The sequence below is a fragment of the Erpetoichthys calabaricus genome, chromosome 1 (assembly GCF_900747795.2).
Source record: "Erpetoichthys calabaricus chromosome 1, fErpCal1.3, whole genome shotgun sequence".
NCBI classification, from domain to species: Eukaryota; Metazoa; Chordata; class Cladistia; order Polypteriformes; family Polypteridae; genus Erpetoichthys; species Erpetoichthys calabaricus.
Window position 1 is genome coordinate 289,275,406 of NC_041394.2, and position 24,230 is coordinate 289,299,635.

At 39.3% G+C, this 24,230-nt stretch overlaps 2 protein-coding genes across 2 annotated transcripts in view; both read right to left on the reverse strand.

Annotated features, from left to right (window-relative positions):
* Positions 1–24,230, reverse strand: part of LOC127528026 (craniofacial development protein 2-like) — a 1,148,403-nt gene that overhangs the window by 556,233 nt on the left and 567,940 nt on the right. The gene's annotated exons all lie outside the window — the stretch shown is intronic.
* Positions 14,577–24,230, reverse strand: part of LOC114660741 (uncharacterized) — a 149,051-nt gene continuing 139,397 nt past the window's right edge. Inside the window, exons 17-18 of the mRNA XM_051928530.1 lie at positions 17,089–17,222; positions 14,577–15,153 (exon numbers count right to left, since the gene is read on the reverse strand). Coding sequence (XP_051784490.1) covers positions 14,873–15,153; positions 17,089–17,222 — 415 coding nt within the window. The 3' untranslated portion in view covers positions 14,577–14,872. The remainder of the gene's footprint in view (positions 15,154–17,088; positions 17,223–24,230) is intronic.

A 24,230-nucleotide genomic window follows, 5' to 3' on the forward strand; every position in this document is an offset into this window, starting at 1 on the left:
GCCAGCGGAGTTTGTCACTTCTTGCTCCCCCAGTATTTCCAGAATTCTTACAAGTGGCAACACGAAGGTGCTGTTTGAAGCCCATGCCTGGCCCACTTTTTTCTGGTAGTTGGAACGTTTGTCTTTGTGCCTGAAACCTTTTTATACTTTAAATGAAGCTAAAAAGGAACTAGTTACAAAGTTCTCATTTTTAATTACCTTGGAAGAATGTATTTTTTAGTGAAAACATATCCATGGAACACTTTGAGTATAATAACTTATCTTTAGCACTTCTGAACCTCGTTTTAACTGTAGATAAATACTGTACATATTTGAGAGGTTTTAAATGAACAGATGTACCTCATTATAGGAACACATGGTGGATATTTTCATAAAATACACAGTACTCCTATGCAAAGCTGTTCTGGAAGTATAAACCATGTCTGAAGGTTTCTTTTAAAAAATAAATATTAATTTCAAATCATATGCCTTAATTACTTCCTATGTGTAGTTTTACTTGTACAGTTGTAAACAAAAACAATAGATAAATATGACCGTGCGTTTACTACTTTTGCATTTAACACACACTAAATAAAATATTGTTTTATTATAGGTTTTTTACAATCAATTACTAGTAAATTGGTGGTAAGCTAAATTTCTGTTGCCGAAAGTTGGCACAGTTAGACAATTTTTATAAATATTATTAATATAGTGTATATTTAATAATAACTATAGTAAGTTTCAAGTGTAGAAATTGTTTAAAATGGAAAGATTTTATAATTTTTAAACAAGGGTAATATATTTAATGTCTGGAATTTTTTAGATTTATATATTAAATAGTTAGAAAGTGAAATCCGTATGCATCCGTTTACAGTGAATGTGTGTCAGAGCATTGACATTTTGTTTCATCTCAATGAAATGAAAGGGATTAAACTCTGAAATATGCTTTATAATGAAACTGAAATGTATCACTGTGTTGCTGTGCTTCTATTTTTCTGTCCATTTGTAACCTCTTTTGACATCTTCTTACTTTGCAGTAACGGTAAGCACTTTGTCATGGACACTAATTTGTAGGATTGCGTACTCAAAATGGTTTTCTGCTCTTTTGTTAATGATGTGTGGTTTCAAGAACTGGAAATTGATTGTCTGGTTTTAAATAACTGTGTTCAGGCTAACTTGCATCTTGTTTAAATAATCAGACTGTGTACCATTTACACAGTTGTTTAAGCTAGCAGAAGACTTACTAACTAATTGAACATATTTGGTGTTACCCGTAGCACTTTATAAATAACTTTTTTCTCAGAATTTGTACTACTCTGTCCACCTTCTCCCTTCAAGCCCCTTTCCCCATTTTAAAATGTACTGTATCTGTTTGAAAATAAAAGCAGACATTTAAATCCTCCATTATTTGTGCTTATTTGATTTCATTCCAAAAAGCACAAAAGAACGTAAAAGGTGTATTTTCTTTGTAAGCAGTGATTTATGTAGGGATGGCAAAGAGGTAAATGACATAAAACCTCTAAATTTCCCCATTATGTATGGCCCACTTTTGAAACCCTGATATCGTGTTGGTCATTGGGGAGTGTGGGCTTGCTGGTTCAGGAGCCGCATTTTTAATTGCAAAGTGTTGGGTCTGTTCACACCATAGGCTGGTCACTGGGGCTGCCAGTGCTCTCATTTTAGAACTGTGGAGAACAGCTAATGTTTAGGGACAAAAGCATCAGGAGATAAACTTAAATTTCAAAAATGTTTCAGATGTATAAAATCTGAAGTCTCGAGCTAAAAGTGTTGGCTGAATCTGACCATGATGGAAAGCAGGTACTTCTGATACATTGTTCAGGGAAATACGGAATCGTTATAATGTGCAGCTAAAGCGGCTGAGAGATTGTTTTTAGTGTAATGGAAATCCTCAGCAGGGTTTCCTCTTTCATACATTTCTGTACAAGGTAGGTTCCTTGCATTTTTTACTTTTACAGTCACAAACATCACATAAGCTACTTGCTATAATTTCAAGGAGCAGGAGAAGTGAGCTGCTGTGATTGAGGCTTGTGCAAGCTGATGTACAGCCACCGGAGCCGCGTCTACAGGCCAAGGCCCTTGCAGTGCACGTGACTATCCAGGTGTTTGCTGTTTTCCTCTCATGAGTAGCTGTCAAACTGGTAAAAGACCAAAATATACTGATTGAAGCAGCCTTTATGTTGGGAAATTTGAAAGACTAATCCAGAACTCAAGTCACACAGAGTAATTCTCTTATTTTAAGACAGACAAAATTGAAAAGTAACCAAATTTCAATAAAACTTTGCCACCGGGCACCGTGTTGATTGTTGAGGATAGACATCTGTGATGTGAATGTTCCAAAAAATTATCACGTTTAAGTTTAACTTTAGTGGGGCAGATTTTGATTAGATGCTGCAAACTCTAAAAACAATAAACTGGGATAGACGTTTATGTGTGAAGTCAGTTGAGGAGTAGTGGAAAAGGTTTAATGTGCAATGTGAAACAAGTTCATTCTGAATTTTAAAAGCAATAATTTAAAATGCAGAAAAATAAGGTGCTAAAATTGAAGCTACAAGTGGGGAAAAAACAGCTTTATAAAGTGTACAAGGCAATAATTCCAGTGCTAACTGAAGGGCATATGAAAATGAGAGCAATGGTTTAATAGGATATTAGGAAAGCTAAAAGGCAGTTAAAAAATATTGGAGGAAGGGCAAAAGATGACGCAAAAACATTCAGTATTTTAGTAGTAAAGGAACAGCTGGAGGAGTAAGTGAAATGTATCAAGAAGAGAAGGGGTTAACTGGAGTATACTGTACTGACAGTAAAATAGCTAATAACTCAAATCCTGAATTTTTTTGAAAGTTAAATGTGAGAAGAAGTCGATAACCTCTGAACAGTAACAGGGACTGCCAAGGAAATACTTAATGGCATGGAAATGATACAGAGAGAAGAGCTCCTAAGATTAAATATGATAAAATCTAACAAATCGCCAGGGGCCTCATGTATAAACGGTGCATACACACAAAAATGTTGTATAAGCCCATTTCCACACTCAAATCTCGATGTATAAAACCTAAACTTGGCATAAAGCCAAGCACATTTTCACGGTAGCTCAAACCATTGCGTATGCAAGTTCTCCGCTCAGTTTTGCAAACAGGTGGCACCCGGTGTCAAAGCAGTGCTTTTGTTCCAGTGTGGTTTCCCTTTCTTTTTTAGATCCTTTTCACAGCGACTTTGATATTTGACAACTTCTTTTTTTATTTCGGCACTGTGCAACTTTGTGAGCTTGAGCTTTCAAGTTTCTCCGACACTCTGTGTCACTCAATCAACTTCCTTATACCACTGTTTAAACCAATAAATAGTACATTTTTCCTGGCCTCTACTTGGTATTCGCTGAAATTCTTCTGTTTTCCTCCGTTCTTTTGCCATTACAGTACCTTTTCACAGAACGCTGAGCTTAAGGGCTATTTATATTGATTTGCATATTCAAAGGGGCATAATTCTGGGAGGAGTTGGGATGGGGCAGCAGGCGTGTGCATGTGCGTTACTTTTCACACTAACTGGGATGTATGGAACGGAAGATCGTGAAAGCTGGCGAACGCACAGATTCATGCATCTGGATTTTTTTTTGCGTGCGCACATTTCAGCTTTTGTCCATGCGCCATGTTTTAGTGTGAATTCTATGCACAGCATTATATATGAGGCCCCAGGACCAGATATTTATTCTCAAGTGCTTGGGGACGTTAGTGAGTACATACGTAAACCTTTGATATATATTTTTCCAAAATTTCTGTATACTGGGAAAATTCATACAGTTTGATGGCTAGAAAATATTAAATGTCCTTTAAGAATATAAAAAGTCTGATCAGCCTAATCCAAGTAACTATAGCTGAGGGGAGAACAAATTATTGTTTTTCAAGTTACAAGTACAGTAAGTCTCAAGTTATTTCACACAAGTCAAGTCTCAAGACAGGCAAGTCTGAACTCTTAAACTTACTAACAACTCATAATCTAGTGGGGGAAAAAATATATATATATATTATGTATACATTATATATTATATATATGTATATTATATACAGGTATATATATTATATATCTTATATATAATTTGCCAGTCTCCTCACTCACTCACTCACGTCTGTCTGAAGCCGAATGCGCAGTCGCCTTCTGTGCACGTCGCCTTCTGCGCATGTCCAAAGCCGAATGCGCAGCTGCCCGAAAAACCTTACGAGACCGACATCGCGGCAGGCGGCGGATTTACGGTTGTGAAAATTCAAAGAGAAAGGCGACTTCGATTAAAGCTCTAGAGGCCTGAAAGGCGATTTTGACTACAGCTCCAGGCCTAATTACGCATTCATTCAATACACCTATATCAGGTTTGTGGTGCTTATACTTATTACTTACTATTCCACTCGTGCCCGTTTCATCTTACGTTGTTGAAACGGGCTCTTTGTCTAGTATATATATATATATTTTATATATATATAATAGTGACAAGGGCGCTCTCGATCCCTTGAACCCTCAGACTATATACCAGACACCAGGTAAAAGTTCAATAGTTGACTTTATTATTAATAAACAGTGCACAAAGCACCCTCCTCTCCACAATACTCCTAAACAATACACAATCCTCCACTCTCGCAGACGCGTTACCACCCTTCCAACCAGCTCAGCTCAACTCTGGGATCTCCCACAGTCCTTTATATAGTCCGTGACCCGGAAGTGCTCCTGATCCCCTGTCCATATGACTTCTTAGTACTTCCGGGTCAGATCCAAAAGTCTTCTTTTCATCCCGGAAGTATGTTGGTCTTTTTGTTCATGTGATTATGACGCACTTCCAGGTTGTATGTGAAAGTCTTGCTGCTCCTTCCTGCAGCGCCTTCTAGGGGCCCTCTTGGTATCCAGCAGGGTTGTGGATGAAAACTCCAATGTCCATAATTCCCTGCTGGCATTCTGGGCACCTCCATGGTGCAGGGAGGGCTCCATCTGGCGGCCTGGGGGTATTTGGCCAGGATGAAAGGCCGGCAATATCCCACTATATATATATATATATATATATATATATATATATATATATCCATCCATCCCTCCATTTTCCAACCCGCTGAATCCGAACACAGGGTCACGGGGGTCTGCTGGAGCCAATCCCAGCCAACACAGGGCACAAGGCAGGGAACCAATCCCGGGCAGGGTGCAATATACTGTAATATATATATATGCTAGCTGTGTAAGCCCGTGCTGTATAAAGCCTGGGGTCCTACAAACTATTGAAATTGTTGGGGGAAAAAAATCTGAAATGTACAGATGTCAGGTAATTGACATAGGAGGATTCATTTTGCTGTCGTGCTCACATCGTTTGTGGATTAGCGGCTAAGTAAATGACTCTTCGGAGGTTTCACTTTGCCAACATACTGGCCTTGCTTGTGTATCCTTGGAGGTGGATATATATATTTCAAAATTTACAAGAATCATAAAAGGTTTATAAATATTTACTACATTTATTATTACATTTACAAACTACTAATGTTAATACATAGATGAATAAAAAAGAAAAAATGCAGTGCAAATACACATGTGATGAACATCTCTAAAAGTGCCGCCGTATATATACCAATAGAAGCAGTGTAAATAAATTAGCAGGCCTGGCTGTTTCCCATGAAATTAAATATTTCCATTCAAAAAGTATGAATATAACATGACACTACAAGCCCAACTCAAACAGAAACCCAACCCTTCTGATTTCTCAAAATAAAATACTTTAATTAGGAATATGTAAAATGTTAAGACCTATATAACACAAATTGTGTGTGGTGAGAAGAGATCTGTCCTACATCCTCTTTTTTTAACCCGCCTATCCAGGGCAAGGTTGTGTGGCAGGTGAGGCTTATCTCGCCAGACATCGGGCACACGGCAGGAACAACACCTGGACAGGGTGCCAGTCCATCACAGCTTGACCACATGTCAGTTTTAATGATGCTAAATCCCATAACCTGTGTGTCCTTTCACTGGGGAATTAAACCCATGCAAGCACAGAGAGAAGATGCAAGCTCCATGCAGGGAGCACCTCGGACTTGAGCCCTCATCTCCATACTGCAAGGACACTGCTAACAACATTTATTTCTATAGCACATTTTCATACAAACAATGTACCTTAAAGTGCTTTACATAATGAAGAAAGAGAAAAAAGACAAAATAAATAATTAAAATTAGGGAACACTAATTAATATAGAATGAAAGTAAGGTCCGATGGCCAGTGAGGACAGAAAAAACAAAAAAAACTCCAGACGCCTGGAGAAAAAAAAAAAAAATTTGCAGGGGTTCCAGGCTATGGGACTGCCCAGCCCCCTCTAGGCATTCTACCTAACATAAATGACCTCAATCAGTCCTCACTGTATTCAGGGTTCACATGGAAGAACTTGATGATGACGGTCACGTGGACTTCTGGTCCATCAATGTAGAGAGGAGGAGGAGGTTAGGAGCATGCACTAATTACAGCTTGTTGCCGCACTCATCACATGGCAATCCACCCGGGTGCAACATGTGACACCTCAGCGCCACATTGGAATAGTGTGAGGGTTTTTTTTTTTTACAGTGGCTGGAATGCCAATCCTGCCACCAAACTCCAAGTTGGAGGACCTGCTTGCAGAGTGCAACAGTAATAAACCTGATGAATCAGGGCATTAAACTTTATTTGGTTTAGGCACAGAAATATGAGCCCAATGTATAGTAATTAAATTAATGTAACAAAAACATAAAATAGACATTATTAAAGGCAGTACGTGTACAGTAAATGTAAACATATAAAGTAAGAAAACTAGAAACAATGATAAGACATTTTAAAAATAATGAAGAAGTGTGCAGTTACATCACAACAAAAACTGATAGATAAATGCAAGCAAAAAACCTATATAATGGAAAATGAAGGACAAGACATGCAAATCTAACTTAAAGTGAAAAATATTTCTGGAATGCAAAATAATTAAAACTTGTACAGTGTAGCATTGGTGCCCAGTGCCACAGTGGATATATTCTGTGCTCTTTAAGGTGACTCTATCTTTAAATGCCTTTTGTCAGACTAGTTGGAAAAGCCCCTGCAACCGTGTAGAGTTGCCATTTTTATAGGCCCCCCTGCTATAGATAATGTAATGCCAGCTCATTCTTTTGCTGACTTGTCCAGCGCTGTTGCTATAGCCCTCCCTTCAAAGTCGCCACTTCCAAGTGTTTGCAGCAGCGCACAAACTTTTCAAAATGGTGGAGTGGTCTACTCTGCCACTTCGGTCATGCAGTTGGTGTTGAGGGCACCTCAGCAGGGTTTGGGAGAGCTGTGTTGTCAGATAGCACAGCAAGGATGTTGCATGCTGCACTGGCAGGTGGCACAAACAGGATGTTAAGTGCTGTGCTGTTGTTTGGTGCAGTTGGGGTGCTTAATGCTGGTCAGATATAGGCAAGCAGGCGAACCTCCTTGTTAAGAGATGCAGATGTTCCGGTCTCTTTGCTGTTTTCCTTTACTGAACTGGTGCTGCAAACTGCATTCCAGGGGCATCAGGCATAACGCCGTGCGTCGAATTCACACTAAAACATGACATAAGCACAAAAGTGTTAATGTGCGTCTGTGCAAATAAATCCAGATGCATAAATCTGTGTGTACGCCAACTTCCATGTTGTTCCGCTCAATAAATCCCGGTCAGCGTGAAAAGCAACACACATGTACGCGCCTGCTGCCACTCCCCAAACTCCTCCCAGAATTATGCCTTTTTGAATATGCAAATCAATATAAATAGCCCTTAAACTCAGCGTTCTGTAAAAAGGCAATGGCAAAAGCACGGGGGAAAACAGAAGAATTTCAACGAATACCAAGTGGAGGCAAGGAAAAGCGTACTATTTGTTTGTGTAAACAGTGGTATGAACAAAAAAAGGAAGTTGATCGAGTGACATAAGAGTGTCAGAGAAACTCGAAAGTTCAAGTTCACAAAGTCGCACAGTGCCAGAAATAAAAAAGAAGTTGTCACATATCAAAGTCGCTGTGAAAAGGCGAGTCGTAGCCCACCGTCTGAGTGTCATATGAAAGCTTATTAGGGTACAGTGAAAAAAAAAATAGGCACACAGTGGGGGAAAAAAACTCGAAATGTCAACTTTAATCTCGAAATCGAATAGTTTATTTTGTCATTAAAGTAGAACATAATAAACTTCATCATTAAATTGTTTAATTTACTAGTTTCTCAAATCCCATCGTAACTAAAGTAGCACATTAAATGCTTTGTATTGTATTTGATCTCCTATGTCACAGGTGTCGAACTCCAGGCCTGGAGGGCCGCAGTGGCTGCAGGTTTTCATTCTAACCCTTTTCCTAATCAGTGACCAGTTTTCACTGCTAATTAACTCCTTTTCCCTTCATTTTAATAGCCCTGTTTTTAAGGATTCCATCCTCTGAATTGATTTGTTTCTTCATTAAATGGCAGCCAACCAGAAATGAGACGTGAAATGAGCCAACAGGTGACCAGCTAAACTGGAACATCAAACTCCAACCAGTTTCTTAATGAGAAGCCAATTCTTGCTGTTAATTAAACCCGTTACTTAATCCATAGCTTGCTGCTGCTCTCATTCTGCTACAGCTGACATTTCCTAAAGTGTTGATTTTCTGTTTCTGATTATTGACCTGAGAAATCAACCTTACCGAGACCCTCACCTTTCTTTATGTTCAGATAATGTGGTTAGCTGGTCACCCGTTTTCTCATTTTGTGTCTCATTATTGTTTGGCTGCTAATTAAGGAAATAGAAAGAACTAAGGGGTCTGAGTCGAGTTAATTAAATCTAAGGCAAAAAGTTAATTAGCAGGAAAAACAGGTCACTAATTAAGAAGGTGGTTAGAAACAAACCTGCAGTCATTGCGGCCCTCCAACACTGGAGTTTGACACCCCTGTTCTATGTGTGTGAATCACTATGTGCTTCCAGGCTTTCTCTTCCTCCGATTGCAGAATCCATTACGTTCATGATATTACAGCTCTCTGAATAATTAAAATACTGAGAAGTATACTTGATATCATTTTCATGATGATAGGAGTTAAAGCATGTTATTAAACATGGAAACATGGTGGTGCAGTGATTGTTCCTGCCTCATGCAAGATGCTTGCTGCGCCGTACGCGACCTTCGATGAAATAATTTATTACAGAAGTACTGTCACTTTCAAACGTACTAACCTCCAATTCCTGTCCTTATTTTTCTTTCTCCAAATACCCAATCGCCACACAATCAGCTCTGTAATAGACGTTAAGCCATCTGTAAGCTTAGAACACCGATTCTTCGAAACCTTTAAGGAACATTGAAATATCTTCGTAGTACATGTTTAATTATTCTATCCATCTATCCTTCCAGTGTCACACCAGCTCCAGCAAGAATACAGCATGAGATAGAAACAATCCGTGAACTAGCTAGTGCTGCGGCACCGTGTCCTTACATGTTTAATTATTAACAATATAGATTTAAATAATGTAATAAACATATTTTGCTGCATTTCATCTTAAAAATGATATCGTCATCATATGTAAACATGCGCTTTATAAAGTGGCTCAGATTCTGCAATATTATAACTGTATCACAAGTTTACAGTGAGGTAATTGTACTTACAAACAGTTCTACAAGGAGCACTTGATAGAATGATTGATTGTGTTTAGAGCTCTTGGGATAAAACTGTTTCTGAACCACGAGGTCCCTACAGGAAAGGCTCTGAAGCGTTTGCCGTATGAGAGCAGTTCAATAGACAGCATGGCTGAGGCAGCGTGTGCTTGATGCTGTACACCGATAATTCTCTTTCTGATCAGCTGCTGTAGAGCTGTGATTCCACACTCAGATACAGTAACAGCTTCTCTTAGCTCACTTAAGTTCAGTGGCAACTCGCCTTTGGGGGGCGTGTTTCCAACCCTTTCTGCCTGCTTTCACTTCAACTCTGGCACGCAAACGGGTTTTGGTGGGATGTCACATGTTCACGTCACAAGGCGTAAGTCACGGCTGTTTATGATGCAGCGATATGACATTATTTATCTGGATTGTCAGAGGACTTTTAATAATGTACAACATGAGAGGTTAGTCAATAAACTGAAAGTAGTGGGATTTAAGTGCATAGTATGTAATTGGGTGTAAAACTGGTGCAAACACAGGAAGGGAAGCAAAAGGCTGTGGTGAGGGGAGTACTTTTAGAATTACGTGATGTTAAAGTGCTGTCCCCTCAGGGATCAGTTCTGGGGCCGCTGCTTATTTTAATGTACATAAATGATCTGTACAAGAATGGAATCGATAAGCTGGTCACGTTTAAGTACAAGTCAAAGGAGGCTGTGCTTAAGGTATATAATGCCCTAGTGAGTGCAGTACTCTGTACAGTTTTGGTCTTCTGTGATGATGCATATTGGGGGTCCGAGGCAGTGTTCAGATGTTAAATAAAAAAACAATGCCTTTAGGCTCAGTGGGGTGTAAGTGTGCAGAGTATCGTCATCGGGCGGCCTCGGGGTGTTGCTGTGGAAATTGGCTGGTCATGCATTCACAAGCAGACATGCTCAGTTCAGCCGGTTTCCTCATTAGTGCTCTGGGTGTCATAGTTAAGGTTGGGAGCAGGTCCCTGGATTGGGACCCAAGTGTAGGGGGTGACACCTCAGCACCACTCTGCACAGTGTGATTTTTTTTTTTTTTTTTGGTGGCCAATCAAGTGCCAATCCTGCCACCAAACTCCAAGTGTTCCCTGTACGTTGGAGGACCTGCTTGCAGGACTGGATGTAGATTATTGTCAATAGTGCTGTAGTGTAAAATTTTGTATATAAGTTGATAAATATTTTTTATGTCTTTATTTGTAACTTAGACAAAGCAAATGTGTTATGTCGTTGATAGTAACAGCAGACCACCCCCCACCCCCTTTAGGACTGAGTCTTTGTCATTTTATGGAAGGCTTTGTGCCTAACACCAGTTTAGCAAGGACTCTCTCAATCAACCCCCACAGGAAAGCCAATATACCTAACTGGTAAGCATCAGCTGAGCAAATGCTTTTGGGGGCAGGTGTGAGCGGGGCAGCATTGTGTGCCCCGTTGGTCTGAAGTATGTCTGTTTGGGTTGGCCTGAATCAGAGGACATTCTGTAGCACAACGCCCTATTGGTGTAAGGGTTTGGACAAAGAATGCATAAATTCGGTTCTTTTACCCCTCCCTATCTCTCTCTCACCATCATGATGAAGGAGCATCTCACACACCATGAACTGAAAAGAAGACCACAGTGAGAAGCACAGCTCGGCAGCCATGTTGAGACAAGTGTGTGGCCTGTCCTGAAGAAACATGACCAAAAATGAGGACTTAGTTACTTAAAATGTCTCTAGTTAACAAGGCTGTGTGCCACCTGAAACTACACATCACCATTTATCAGGTTTCCAGTATTCACTTGTACTTTGCTTATTGTTATTATTTTAAGAATATTATCAATAATACATTATTTAAAGTTGTAATTTAACTCCTGCTTGTCTTTTACTCTATGTAATTGCCTGAGGTTATAGATGTAGAAGGGAAGGTGGGGAGAAGTTATATGGTACAGTACCTTATAAACAGTGGTAAGTCTGTGAGATTTGAGGCATTCTGACAAAGCTACACATTAATAATATAAAAGGGGAAAGTAGAGTAATATAATAGTCTACCAAGACAAAACAGACCCCTTATCAAAGATCCTGAGAAGGACAGAGAGGGAGGAGAGAAAGAGAGTTTGGGATCATGCACTGATACAGCACATTACTGCACCCACCACACGACAATCACCTCAGGATCCCAAATTAGGGCCCAAGTGTAGCTGTGCAATGGGTGACACCTCAGCACCACCATAGTTCAATGGAATGGGACAGTGTGAGTTTGAGGATAGAGACGGGATTTAAAAAAAAAAAAGGATAGAGATTCTGAAGGTTAAAAGGAGGGATCATGGCAGAGCTAGTGCTCTGAAGAGGAGGTGAACGGCTGGGGATGATGCCCTGTTTGGAGCAGTGGTGGTCTCTCCTGCTGAACATCTGGGAAAAGAGAACGACCAATGCTCCGGAAGATCCCATGGATGCCAAGGAATGGTGGTAGAAGAAGGAAGTAATTTCTTACTGGGTTCCCCTGAAAGTCGAGGGATGGTGGCAGGGTCCAGATAATTGTTGAATGCGCTTGCCAGAGGATGTCTCCTCTCACTGAATCGAATCTAAAAGGAGAGCAGAGGAGACGCTGTTTTGGATGGACACACTGAGGCTCACAAAATTTTTTTAAAAGGCAGATCCTGTGTGTTAACCGTATTTGGAATATTTATTTATTGACTGTCAACATCCATGGAGTACTATCTTCATTAAACTATTTGCTTACTTATTATTTTTGACACTCTGCTGTGAATAAGAGCAGTTTGCACTAACCCTTGTTGTTTCTGTGTCCTCATTCGCCCTGCTCCATCTCTGTCTATGACTATCGAGGTCTTGGTTCAAGAAGGTAATGCCATCTGCAGCAACCTGGGAATCAAAACTCCATATTACAAAAAAAAAAAAAAAACAAACCAAAAACCTCACTACAGAAAGTCCAGAGCAGTGCGATCTGGGTGATACCAGGACAGGGAAGTTTGAGCTATGAGAAAAAAAAAAAATTGAGTGAATGGAATCTTTTTAGTTTAAGCAAAAGGAGATTTAGAGGTGACATGATTGACGCTTTTAAAATTAGGAGAGGATTTAGTAGGCAGGCAGGCACTGAGGCGCAGTGGTTAAGGCTTTGGACGTCAAACCCTGAGGTTTTGGGTCCCAATCCCGCCACTGACGCTGTGTCACCCTTAGCCAGTCACCTCACCCGCCTGTGCGCCAATTGTATCTGAAGTGTTGCAAGCCGCTTTGGATAAAAGCATCGGCCAAATAAGTAAATGTAATGTATAGTGGATCGTGGTGATTACCTCAAGTTCTTCAACAAGAATACCAGGACACGGATGGGAGCCTGCTAAGAGCACATTTTGCACAAACATTAAGAGGTTTCCCTTCGCACAGTGACCCATAAAAGTATGGAATAAATTACCAAGCAGTGAGGTATAAAGTAAGACATTACTTGACATGATGTTCCATCCATTTTCCAACCCGTTGAATCCGAACACAGGGTCGCGGGGGGTCTGCTGGAGCCAATCCCAGACAACACAGGGCGCAAGGCAGGAAACAAATCCTGGGCAGGGTGCCAACCCACCGCAGGACACACACACACACACCCACACTCCAAGCACACACTAGGGCTAATTTAGGGCCAATTTAGAATCGCCAATCCACCTAACCTGCATGTCTTTGGACTGTGGGAGTAAACCGGAGCACCCGGAGACACGGGGAGAACATGCAAACTCCACGCAGGGAGGACCTGACATGATGTTATTTTAGGAAAATAGGATTGGTAGCTTTGTTGGGCTGAATCTCCTGTTCTCATCAAAACTGTTCTAATAACATTTTCACACACAGGGAGAAAAAACACCTTTTGTTGTCTATGGAAGTGCCCACTAAATTAAATTCCTGCACTATTCTGCATAGCAGCTGCCCAACATGGAAAGGACATCCCACTCAGCTATGTGCTTGTGTCTTTCGACCCTCTCTTTGCTGGTCAGTTATTTCTTCATTTAGACTATGTCATCATCTGTGTTGTCACTTTTAAGGACTGATTTACTATAGTTCTACTAGTCATCAGAAAGTATTCAGCCCCGTTACTCTAATTTTATGCGTAAAGATATGCGGCCAGGAATGGCAGCACCTTGTTTTGTATCAGCAGTCAGGTTATTATCCCCTGCCATCATCTAATACTTTTTAAATAGCCTCAAGAGGAGTTTACTTTAAAACAAAGAGGTCAAACACGGATTAAGACTTACTGAATCAACATTTTGCAGCTGTTGTTTTTCCACAGAGATGGATTTCCTGATGTCTGGATGAAAATATCCGTTTGCTCCATGTGCCCCTTATACTATGGCAGGCAGTGTGGTGTAGTGGTTATGACTTTGGACTTCAAACTCTGAGGTTGAGGGTTCAGTTCCGGCTACTGACACCATGTGACCCTGAGACAGTCACTTGACCTGCCTGTGCTCCAATTGGAAAACCAAAACGAAATGTAACCAATTGTATCCTAAATGTTGTAGGCCGCCTTGGTAAATGTACTGTAATACTGCTGCTATTGTTGGTAACAATGTCACATGTAATGAAATGCAGTGTCCGAGTAGAGTTTCATGGGTGACATCACTTTGTTGAACACGTTACCATTTTGTTTGAATATATTTGGTATTGAACTAAGTAATGCACTTACAGTGCTGGTGTTTGATAATGTGGCTTTGTCTTCAAATTGTTTTGTGAAAATCGCGAAATGAACAATGAAATCTTAGTTCATTCAGCACCCAGCACCTCCTCATCAGCATACACATCAAGACAGGTTCTATTGTCTACATTTTTTAATTATAGAAAAAAACGATTACAAATTAACGCAATTAACCTCTTCTCATGGGTACAAATTTGAAATTGTAAAAGTCAATAATTTAACTTTTGAACATTGTCATAAATATACATATTTCTGACATTTATTTATACCTTTTAGGTTTTTAATGTAAAAATGTATTGAAACATTTCAAGTATAGTGTACTTAACTTGTTTATCTGCTAGCTTTGGTGGCTCTAAATGACCAGGAATCGCAAAGATAAGCTGTAAAGTCCGCCTTCTGTACAGCAAAGTAAGAAAAGTACGAGCACAATAAAAGGCTACAGATTACATTGGCAAATCAGTTGAGCTGATACACATTTTTATTCCATATATTAAATTGATTTACTAGGCATTTGTTTCATTCCATAAATGCTTTGACAGTTTAACACATTTGAGCACTGGAAGCATGAAATTGCAGTTTAAAACTTTCATTTCTTCTTGTCTTTTGTTACGTAATACTTAAGAAACTGGATGTAGTGAAAGTGTCCATCAATGTCGAGATCAAAAGCTTGGCACAGAGTCTCAATTTCAGCAGGCTGAATGTTGAATTTGAGGGTCAGGAACATGGCGTATATAACTCGGAGGGGCACCTTCTTGGATCCGCTGGGATCGCTGGCTTTTAGGATCGTCTTGATCTGTTTCCACTGCTTGATGACGTCGCTCTTTAATTTGATCTGGATTAGGGTTGCAGGGTTGTCTTCTTGAGGTCCTTCATGATGGGAAGAGTAAATTTAACAGTTCAATCACAACACTGGATTGAGCTTATACATCAGTATTGTTTTTAATAATTTCTACTCCCTTTTAAATATGTGAAAAATGAATGAAGCAATTTAACTATGGCTCTTGTTTAACTTAATATTTGTAACATCTTACTCAGGCTTCACATCTAAGCGTTAGGTTGACTCCTTCCACAACAAAAATGAACAGTAGTTTGCCAGTTTTGTTTAACTGCTATGTACAGAATATGTATTCTTACAAATTTTAAAAATATTCAATTCTCAGTTTAATACACATATGCAAAACCATAGTGAAAGGCACTGCTGTCATGCTACCTTTGGTTTAAACTTTGTACTCAAAATTTCCATTTCCTAAATAACCTCCGCAATAAAAAGAGTTAGTTACTACTAAACTACTTTAAGGTGCTGTTGCACATTACAATGACACCTATATCTAATTTTATTATAATATTAGTTTAGATTAGATACTCTTAGATAAACTTTTTTAATCCTAAGGGGAAAGCCTGCAAAAATTTGGTATGAAACTACAAATACAGGGTGGCGCAGAGAAACGGGAAATTTTCAATCGACGTTCGATGCATGAATAAATGCATTACAAAATACATTTAATGATGAAATGTATTGTACAGGATATGCAATTAAAGATGGTAATCAATATTCATTCAATATTCATTTTTTGTTTTGAAGAAAACATCAGGAAGGTGTTCTCCATTTCTCTGTACACATTCTGACAGCCTGTTGTGGAAATTCGGCATCGCTCGACATAACATGTCAAGAGGAATGCCAGCGATTTCCTCTTCAATCCTCTTTTTTAGTTCAACAATGGTTGCAGGATGTGTGCGGCACACTTGGCCCCACAGAAAAAAAAATCAAAAAAAGACGGATCTGGGGATCTCGGAGGCCATGGAATGTCACCAAACAATCGTAGAATAGCTGCCATAGTATGCAAAGTGGCTCCACCTGGGAAGCCCTTTTTAAGGCTGAACCCGTTTCTTCGAAATTATGCACCTATGTTGTAATTTCATGAGCAGACGGGACACGATCTTGATGTCCTAACTGGAAATTCCCTTTTCGCAGCAGTGACATTATCATCATTCTTATAAAAGGCTTTCCCAGCTAGAGCTTGTTATGCACCATTATAACTAATGGCAAGGGGGTTCTAAATGAGGTCGCATTGGTCTCAAACAACTGCCGACGCCCAAAGGTCGCCAACACCTAGTTCCAAAATTTCCTGTTTCCCTGCGCCACCCTGTATTTAGTGGGATCCTTTTTCTAGTCTTACTTGTTTTAAATATACAGAATTTACATGATAGAATAAATTGAATATTTCATAAAAAGAAATAAAAATGTGTTCACTAGGATATTAACAGACAATGGAAGAAATGGGAAAGGGTAGTAAATCAAAGACGTACTTTGTTTCACTATTAAAACTGCACGTAAAACCATTTTAGGTATGTTAAGGTTAAAAACACCCTCACTAGTCCACAGAAAAGGATCTGCAGGACATTCTTCTACACGTTACAGGAAGACATCAAAGCAGCAAACACCCAGCCAAAGCTAAAGAGCAAATGTCCAAAACTGCCCTGATTTGCTGAGCCTGGCTTTGCGGTTTTGAGGAGTGAAGGACGTAGAGTTCTTTAAAGCTGTAAAGACATTTCAGAAATGCATTTGATATCATCTCTGAAATAAGCTGAATGTCTCATTAGGCAGTGTGGTGTAGTGGTGAAGGCTTTGGACTTCAAGCCCTACGGTTGTGAGTTCAAATGCCACAAATGACACTGTGTGACCCTGAGCAAATCACATGACCTGCCTGTGCTCCAATTGGAAAACCTAAACAAACATAGCCAACTGTATCGTAAATGTTGTAAGTCGCCTTGGATAGTCAAATAATAAATAACGGTACTTACCAGGATCAGTTACTTTCTTAAGTTTACTGAAATAGCGAATAAATTTTCTTAGTGAAATGGCTTCTGTAGGGTAGCTGATTGGCAAACTATACCAGAACTTTTCCAGCTCCATTGGTAACAGAATGATGTTCATCCTGAAAATATCATTACTCAGGTTAATTTTGTCTCTGAAGTTGCATGCAAAAAATTCAAGACAATATTAATGGTACAATTAAGCAAGTAACTTTGATCTTCACAATTTAAAAACTTCTTTTACATTTGTACGGAATTGACCCTTATAAAGTTTCCAACTGTGTCCCCGTGTTCTCGATCCACTGTACTGATTCCCTTCATAATTTTAAACACTTCAGTCAGGTCTCCTCTTAATCTCCTTTTTCTTAAGCTCTTTCAATTTCTCTTCATAGCTTATACCTCTCCATGCCTGGAATCAGCCTAGTCGCTCTTCTCCAGGCTTACTCTAATGCTGCTGCACACTCCGGGTGAGGCCTCGCCTTTGTGTTTTATAACTTAACCCTAACCTGCCTTACCTTGTAGTCCACACATCATGGTGTAGAATTTCACATCCCGTTAGCCCTCTTGGTTACTTCTGTACACTGCTTAGGTGTAGACAGTGACTCCATGATCTTTTTATTGAGGTGTATTTCCAAGTTTCAAATCTCTCATTGTATATTCAAAGCTAAAATGTGTACTTCTTTTGTGTAATTCTTCACATTTTCTTACATTAAATTTCATCTGACTGAAATTTTCCCAAAGTGATACTAATGGTTCCTTCCTCAGAGTTGTTTGTTTTCAATTTACTGCTGGTTGTATTGGGTTTTATTGTATTTTCTTCTATTTATTTTTATGTTTCTTGTATATTTTATGGTAAAGCACTTTGGCTACAGCATTACTGATGTTGTTTTAAACATGCTCCATAATAAATAAATTGACATTGGCATCCCATTGGTCAGCCCCACCATTAGTTGACTGTTAGCACACCAATTTATGCTTACTTATTGCATAATCTCACAGGACAAACACTATAAACTGTTTATGATTGGCACTGCCACTTTTCCACTGGCACCAGGAATGCATCAAGGCTTGGTTCCTGCTTTTTCCTCCATAACATTTATTCTCAAAAATTCTTGGACCAATCCTGAATTTTCTTGGCTCAGCTGGTTCTTGCGATGTACAACATGTACTTCTCCTTTTTAAAGTTTATTGTTTGTGGCAGAAAAAAAACACACGTGAGGCTTCTTCTTGGCCCTGGTGGCTCCTGGTGTTGGTAGAACAGCATCATAAAAAGACGCTGGCCATCTTAAACTGCCTTGGATTAAGTGAGTTTGAAAATTTGTAGATGGATGGACTATAGCAATGCTATAGTAACTACTGTGGATCAGTCATGCTTAGTTTTATCAGTAAAACTCAGTTATTTGATCAACATATTAATAATACTGGAAAAAAAAAGAAAAAAGGGGAATAGCACAATTCACCACCCCCATGCAGAAACATACAATATTGATAAAACTGAATGGTGCCCATTAATACCATAAACCAAAAGTTTCTAACAGGAAATCTGACGACTCTCACCCCACTATAGCACCATGCCTGTGTCTGTTTCCACTGTAGAGATCTTCTGTATGGTTTAGATAAAATATGTTTAAACACTTACTATTTTTTCCCCAAGAACAAGGCTCAATGTGTTTTTTGAACTTGCATACTGATTTCAAGTCTGCATTAGTTTGTGTCCTGCCTTAAATTTTGCAGTTACCATCAAGAAGAAATGCTTCTGCTCCGATAAGGGTAAACCTGATATGCTGAAGTTTTTCCTTCATGTTGTGCAGTGGGGAGTGTGGGTAAACATCTCAATGTGAAATACACAGTGGCTATCAGACAGCTGCTTGTACGTGTGTGCAACGTGTTAAGTGGGGGTAGTATGTGCAAGAGAGACACCTGTCTTATTATCATGAGGTACTTGCTGGTATATGAGCTCAACCGCCCAGGAGATGGCGCACTTGTCACTACTAAAAAGGCGGTTGGCACCATCTTAACAGGAACAGGAAGTTTGCTGGAGTTGTGTTAAAGAAAAAATTGGGACTAACTCATCTAAAGTAGATAAAGGGACTTGGGGAAAGTTACTGGTTAAGCAATGAAACAATTCAAAGGGGATGTTAAAGCAAGACATTTCATTCTAGTTTTTCTTTATAGTGTGGAATTGCTTTATTGTAAAAGATATTTTAATTATCACTAGTGATGAGCGAACATTGCTGAGTTCACTTCGCTGTGAGTTCCCCGAAATCACATAAATGTTTGCGATATTTGCAGAACTTGGTGAACTGAATTAAAGTCAATGAGGAAGGACTAACTGAACTAGATTTGATAGGATTATAATGGTGCAGTTGTCTTTAAAGTGTCCCTGAGGGCTGGGAAAATGTCTGCCAACTATACTAGACCAATTATTATGGCCAAAAAAGTGACCTGAGCTGATGCGGCAGCAGTGCCAACCACTGCACCACCGTGCCTCCATGATATCAAAGAAGAAGTTACGCAGTCAGGGACATGCAATCACAGAATTTGTCAAAACAAAGCAGAAATGCCAAAATCATAGCCATAAGTTAGAAAAAAATGTGTAAGTCTTTTAAAGGAAGAAAATTCAAAGGGCCATGCCATGATTGAAGCTACTGGCACATTTTATTTTTTGAAGTCACACTGGAGGCACTCCAAACTGTCTGTGCTAATGCTTTACACTTTTTCTTCTATCAAAAAGATAGAAATGTATTGTACATAGTAATAAACCTTTTATTTTTATTATTATTTCATAGAGTCTCTTGTGTTTGGGGAGGTGTGATGTCAAGCTCATTCAAAGTTTATCTGCACATAGCTAATTATTATGCATGCATAGGGCATGCACCTCCTTCTCTTATACTGATGTGGCACTTGAAGATCGACCTGCACATTGATGAAAAAACCTTGAACAAACGCTATGGTTAATGACTTATAGCATTCCATTTATCACCTTGAGTTATGGTTTTAGCATCTTGGTTCTGATAACAACTTGTATTTGCTTAATGGCTTATAACATTTCTCAGTCAGATAGTTTTACTGTCTAGTATTTGATAATGTTAAGCCCGATTAAAACTATCTTCAATGTTGCTCATAAACCCTGTTGACGGCTTGCAATTCAAAGATGTCAGCTGCACCTAAAAAAGTAGGTGGACCTGCTGTATACAGTGGTCTAGCCAAGCACTTTGGATATATGCAATTAACAACATTAATATTTTAAAATCAGAACTGTTTATTATAATACATTACAACTTCACAAGCAATAGTGGTAATAGTGGTAATAGTTCATCTCTCTCTCTCTCTCATTTTTCCTAGGGCACGAAGCGGAAGCGGAAGCAAAGCAGAAGCGGACAATGGCCGACAGTGAGGTGAATCGCATTGCAACTGTAGTCGAGGAACTCCAGGCACTCGATGAACAGATTCAGAATCTTCTGTCCAGACGAAGATACCTCAGAGATCTGAAGGCTCGGCTGTTGGATAAACCGTCCTCGCCATCTGTTATCGGCGTAACATCAACCCCGCGTTGTGCCGCGCAAGTCACCTTCACCCCCGCGCCTCGTAGGAGCGACACCGATGATGACCTCGGTGTATTTCAGCTATGCAGGCGGGGGTTCAAGGCCAGAACACCTCCATCGGCACAGGCAAGCTTCGTAACCCAGAACCGGTTTGACCCTCTAAGCGTCCCCAGTTCGCCTTCAGCTCCTGGTGATGTAATTGTGGTAGGTGATTCTATTGTTAGGAACCTCAATATCACTTGCCCTAATAGAAAGTCTTTTGTTTCTTGTTTTCCCGGTGCTCGCGTCCGAGATGTGACGAGACGTGCACCGGCGATCTACAAGAACAGGGCAGTTGGAGCCATTGTTATACATGCTGGCGTAAACGACATAAGGCACCGACAGTCGGAGATCCTCAAGGCAGACTTCACTGCATTAATTAAAGACACAAAGGAGAGGACCCCATCGGCAAAGATATTCATCTCGGGTCCACTCCCTCTCGTCAGACGATCAAACGAGTATTACAGTCGTCTGCTTGGTTTAAACAACTGGCTGCAGGGCTTCTGCAAGAATCAAGACATCGGGTTCATTAACAACTGGGACCTCTTTTGGGAAAGACCGCGTTTCTTCAAGCGAGATGGCCTGCATCCGAACAGCTTCGGCGCCCGGGTCCTCTCCGAAAACATATCGAAGGTAATTCGTTTATCTTGACTATCTATCTCTGCTTTTAACCCCTTCCGAAATGCCACTCCTGTGTTTGGTCATGATAATTGTTTAAAAAAATCTTCCATAAAAGTGCGCAACATAAATACTGTAATAACCAATCTTAATGCACATAGAAAATCTAGGCAATACGGCATAAACGCCAATAATTTAATTAAAGTTACTACTTTAGATGAACAATGTATTAAAACTGTAAAAACAGATCATAGATTAAATAAAAAATACACACAGAGCGGCGCTAATAAAAATAACTTAATTCCTGTTCCCTATATCAATAACGCACATAGTATTCATCTCTGCTCCTCCGAAACATTGAATATGGCACTATTAAATATTAGAGCTTTAACTAACAAGACGTTTTTTATCAACGACATTATTAGTGAAAAAAAAATAGATTTTATTGCACTAAGTGAAACGTGGCTTAGCTCAGATGGCGCAGCTGTTTTAATCGAATCTGCGCCTCCGGATTACAGTTTTACTCGTGCTGATCGCCAAGGAAAGAGAGGTGGAGGGCTAGCAAACATTTACTCTAGCCGGTTAAAATGTAAAAATATCAGTTTTGGTAAGTTCAAGTCTTTTGAGTATCTCGCCATTGTTATTCAGGGAGTTTCTCACGTTCTAGTATTATCCGTGTATAGACCTCCTAAATTCAACGCGTCTTTCTTTGAGGAATTCTCTGACTTGATGTCAATCTTAATTACGAACTATGACACACTCTTAATAGTCGGCGACTTTAATTTTCATGTAGATAATCAATGTGACCAAAAAGTAAAAGAATTTATGAACCTCCTGGACTCTTTTGATTTGAGACAGCTCGTTAATCAGCCTACACATAAAGCAGGTCATACGTTAGACTTAGTAATTACTAAAGGACTAAAAGTTGATATAAAGCAGGTCATTGATACGGGTCTTTCAGACCATTTTCTTCTACTTTTTAATATAGAAATAATGATAGAAAACACTCATGAGAAGCATATTGTTAAAAAACGCTTCTTTGACTCATCAGCAACTTTAAAACTTACAAACATTCTAACCAATCAGTCCGTTTATAGTGCCAACTATAATAGCGAGGAGAATGTAAATAGTAAGGTGGAAAGATTTAATACTAAAGTGAGGGCTGCTGTTGACATAGTTGCACCTGAAAAGACAGTTAAAAAATCTTCTAGCATTGTTATACCTTGGAAGACCCAAAGAGTGTCTGATTTAAAGAGAACATGCCGTAGAGCTGAGCGTAAATGGAGGAAGACTAAACTAACTATTGACTATGAGATATTAAAAGTTAAAATAACAGAATACAATAACACAGTCCGTCTTGAGAGGCGCTGCTATTTCTCTAAGCTTATAAATAACAATGCTAGTAATCCCAGAGTCTTATTTTCGACAATTGATCATCTGTTAAACCCAGGTAACTCAAAGGAATGCCTCCTAAGTACTTCCAGTAAAACCTGTGAGGCTATCGCTGTATTTTTCAATCAAAAAATTAATGATATTAGAAATAACATAGTATATCTCCCCAACACTAAGGATCCCCCGAAACCCCAGTACTCCATAATAAATAAATTAGAGTCTTTCACTAGGATAGATTTACCTGATTTGCATAAAATAATTTCTCAAATGAAACCATCCACCTGTGCCCTTGACCCAATACCAACAAATTTTTTCAAAGAAGTATCGGGTGTGCTTATTGATAATGTTCTTGACATAGTAAATTCGTCATTAGATACGGGGGTCTTCCCAGACTGTCTTAAGACTGCGGTAGTTAAACCCCTACTTAAGAAAAATAATCTCGACCCCTCTTCTCTTGAAAATTATAGACCCATCTCTAACCTGCCTTTCTTAAGTAAAATTCTAGAGAAGGCAGTCATTATGCAGTTAAATGAGCACCTCAATAAACATGCTATTCTTGATAAATTTCAGTCAGGTTTTAGAACAAATCACAGCACAGAAACTGCACTCGTTAAAGTAGTAAATGACTTGCGGGTAAATGCAGACAGAGGCCATTTATCTGTTCTCATCCTCTTAGATTTGAGTGCCGCATTTGACACTATTGATCATAATATTCTTAAGAATCGCCTTAGTCAATGGGTGGGCCTCTCTGGCAGTGTCTTAAACTGGTTTGAATCCTACCTGGCAGGGAGAAAATTCTTTGTTAGTTGTGGTAATTATAACTCAAAGACACATGATATTCTATATGGTGTTCCACAAGGCTCTATCCTGGGTCCGCTGCTCTTCTCAATCTACATGCTTCCATTAGGTCAGATTATCTCGGGACATAACGTGAGCTACCACAGCTATGCTGATGACACACAGCTGTATGTATCAATAGCACCTGATGACCCTAAATCTCTTGATTCGCTAACACAATGTCTAACCTGTATCTCAGAATGGATGAATAGTAACTTTCTCAAATTAAATAAAGAAAAAACCGAAATCTTAGTGATTGGCAATAATGGATACAGTGAGGCTATTAGAAATAAACTGGATGCATTAGGATTAAAAGTCAAATCGGAGGTAAAAAGCTTAGGGGTAACCGTTGATTGTAATCTGAATTTTAAATCGCATATTAATAAAATCACTAGGACAGCATTTTTTCACCTAAGGAACATAGCAAAAGTTAGACCTCTTATATCATCGAAAGATGCAGAGAAATTAGTTCATGCGTTTGTCTTTAGTCGACTAGATTACTGTAATGCACTCCTCTCAGGACTACCCAAAAAAGACATCAATCGTTTGCAGTTAGTGCAGAATGCAGCTGCTAGAATCCTTACCAGGAAAAGAAAATCCGAACACATTTCTCCAGTTTTGATGTCACTACACTGGTTACCTGTGTCATTCAGAATTGACTTTAAAATTCTGCTTATGGTTTTTAAAGCTTTAAATAAT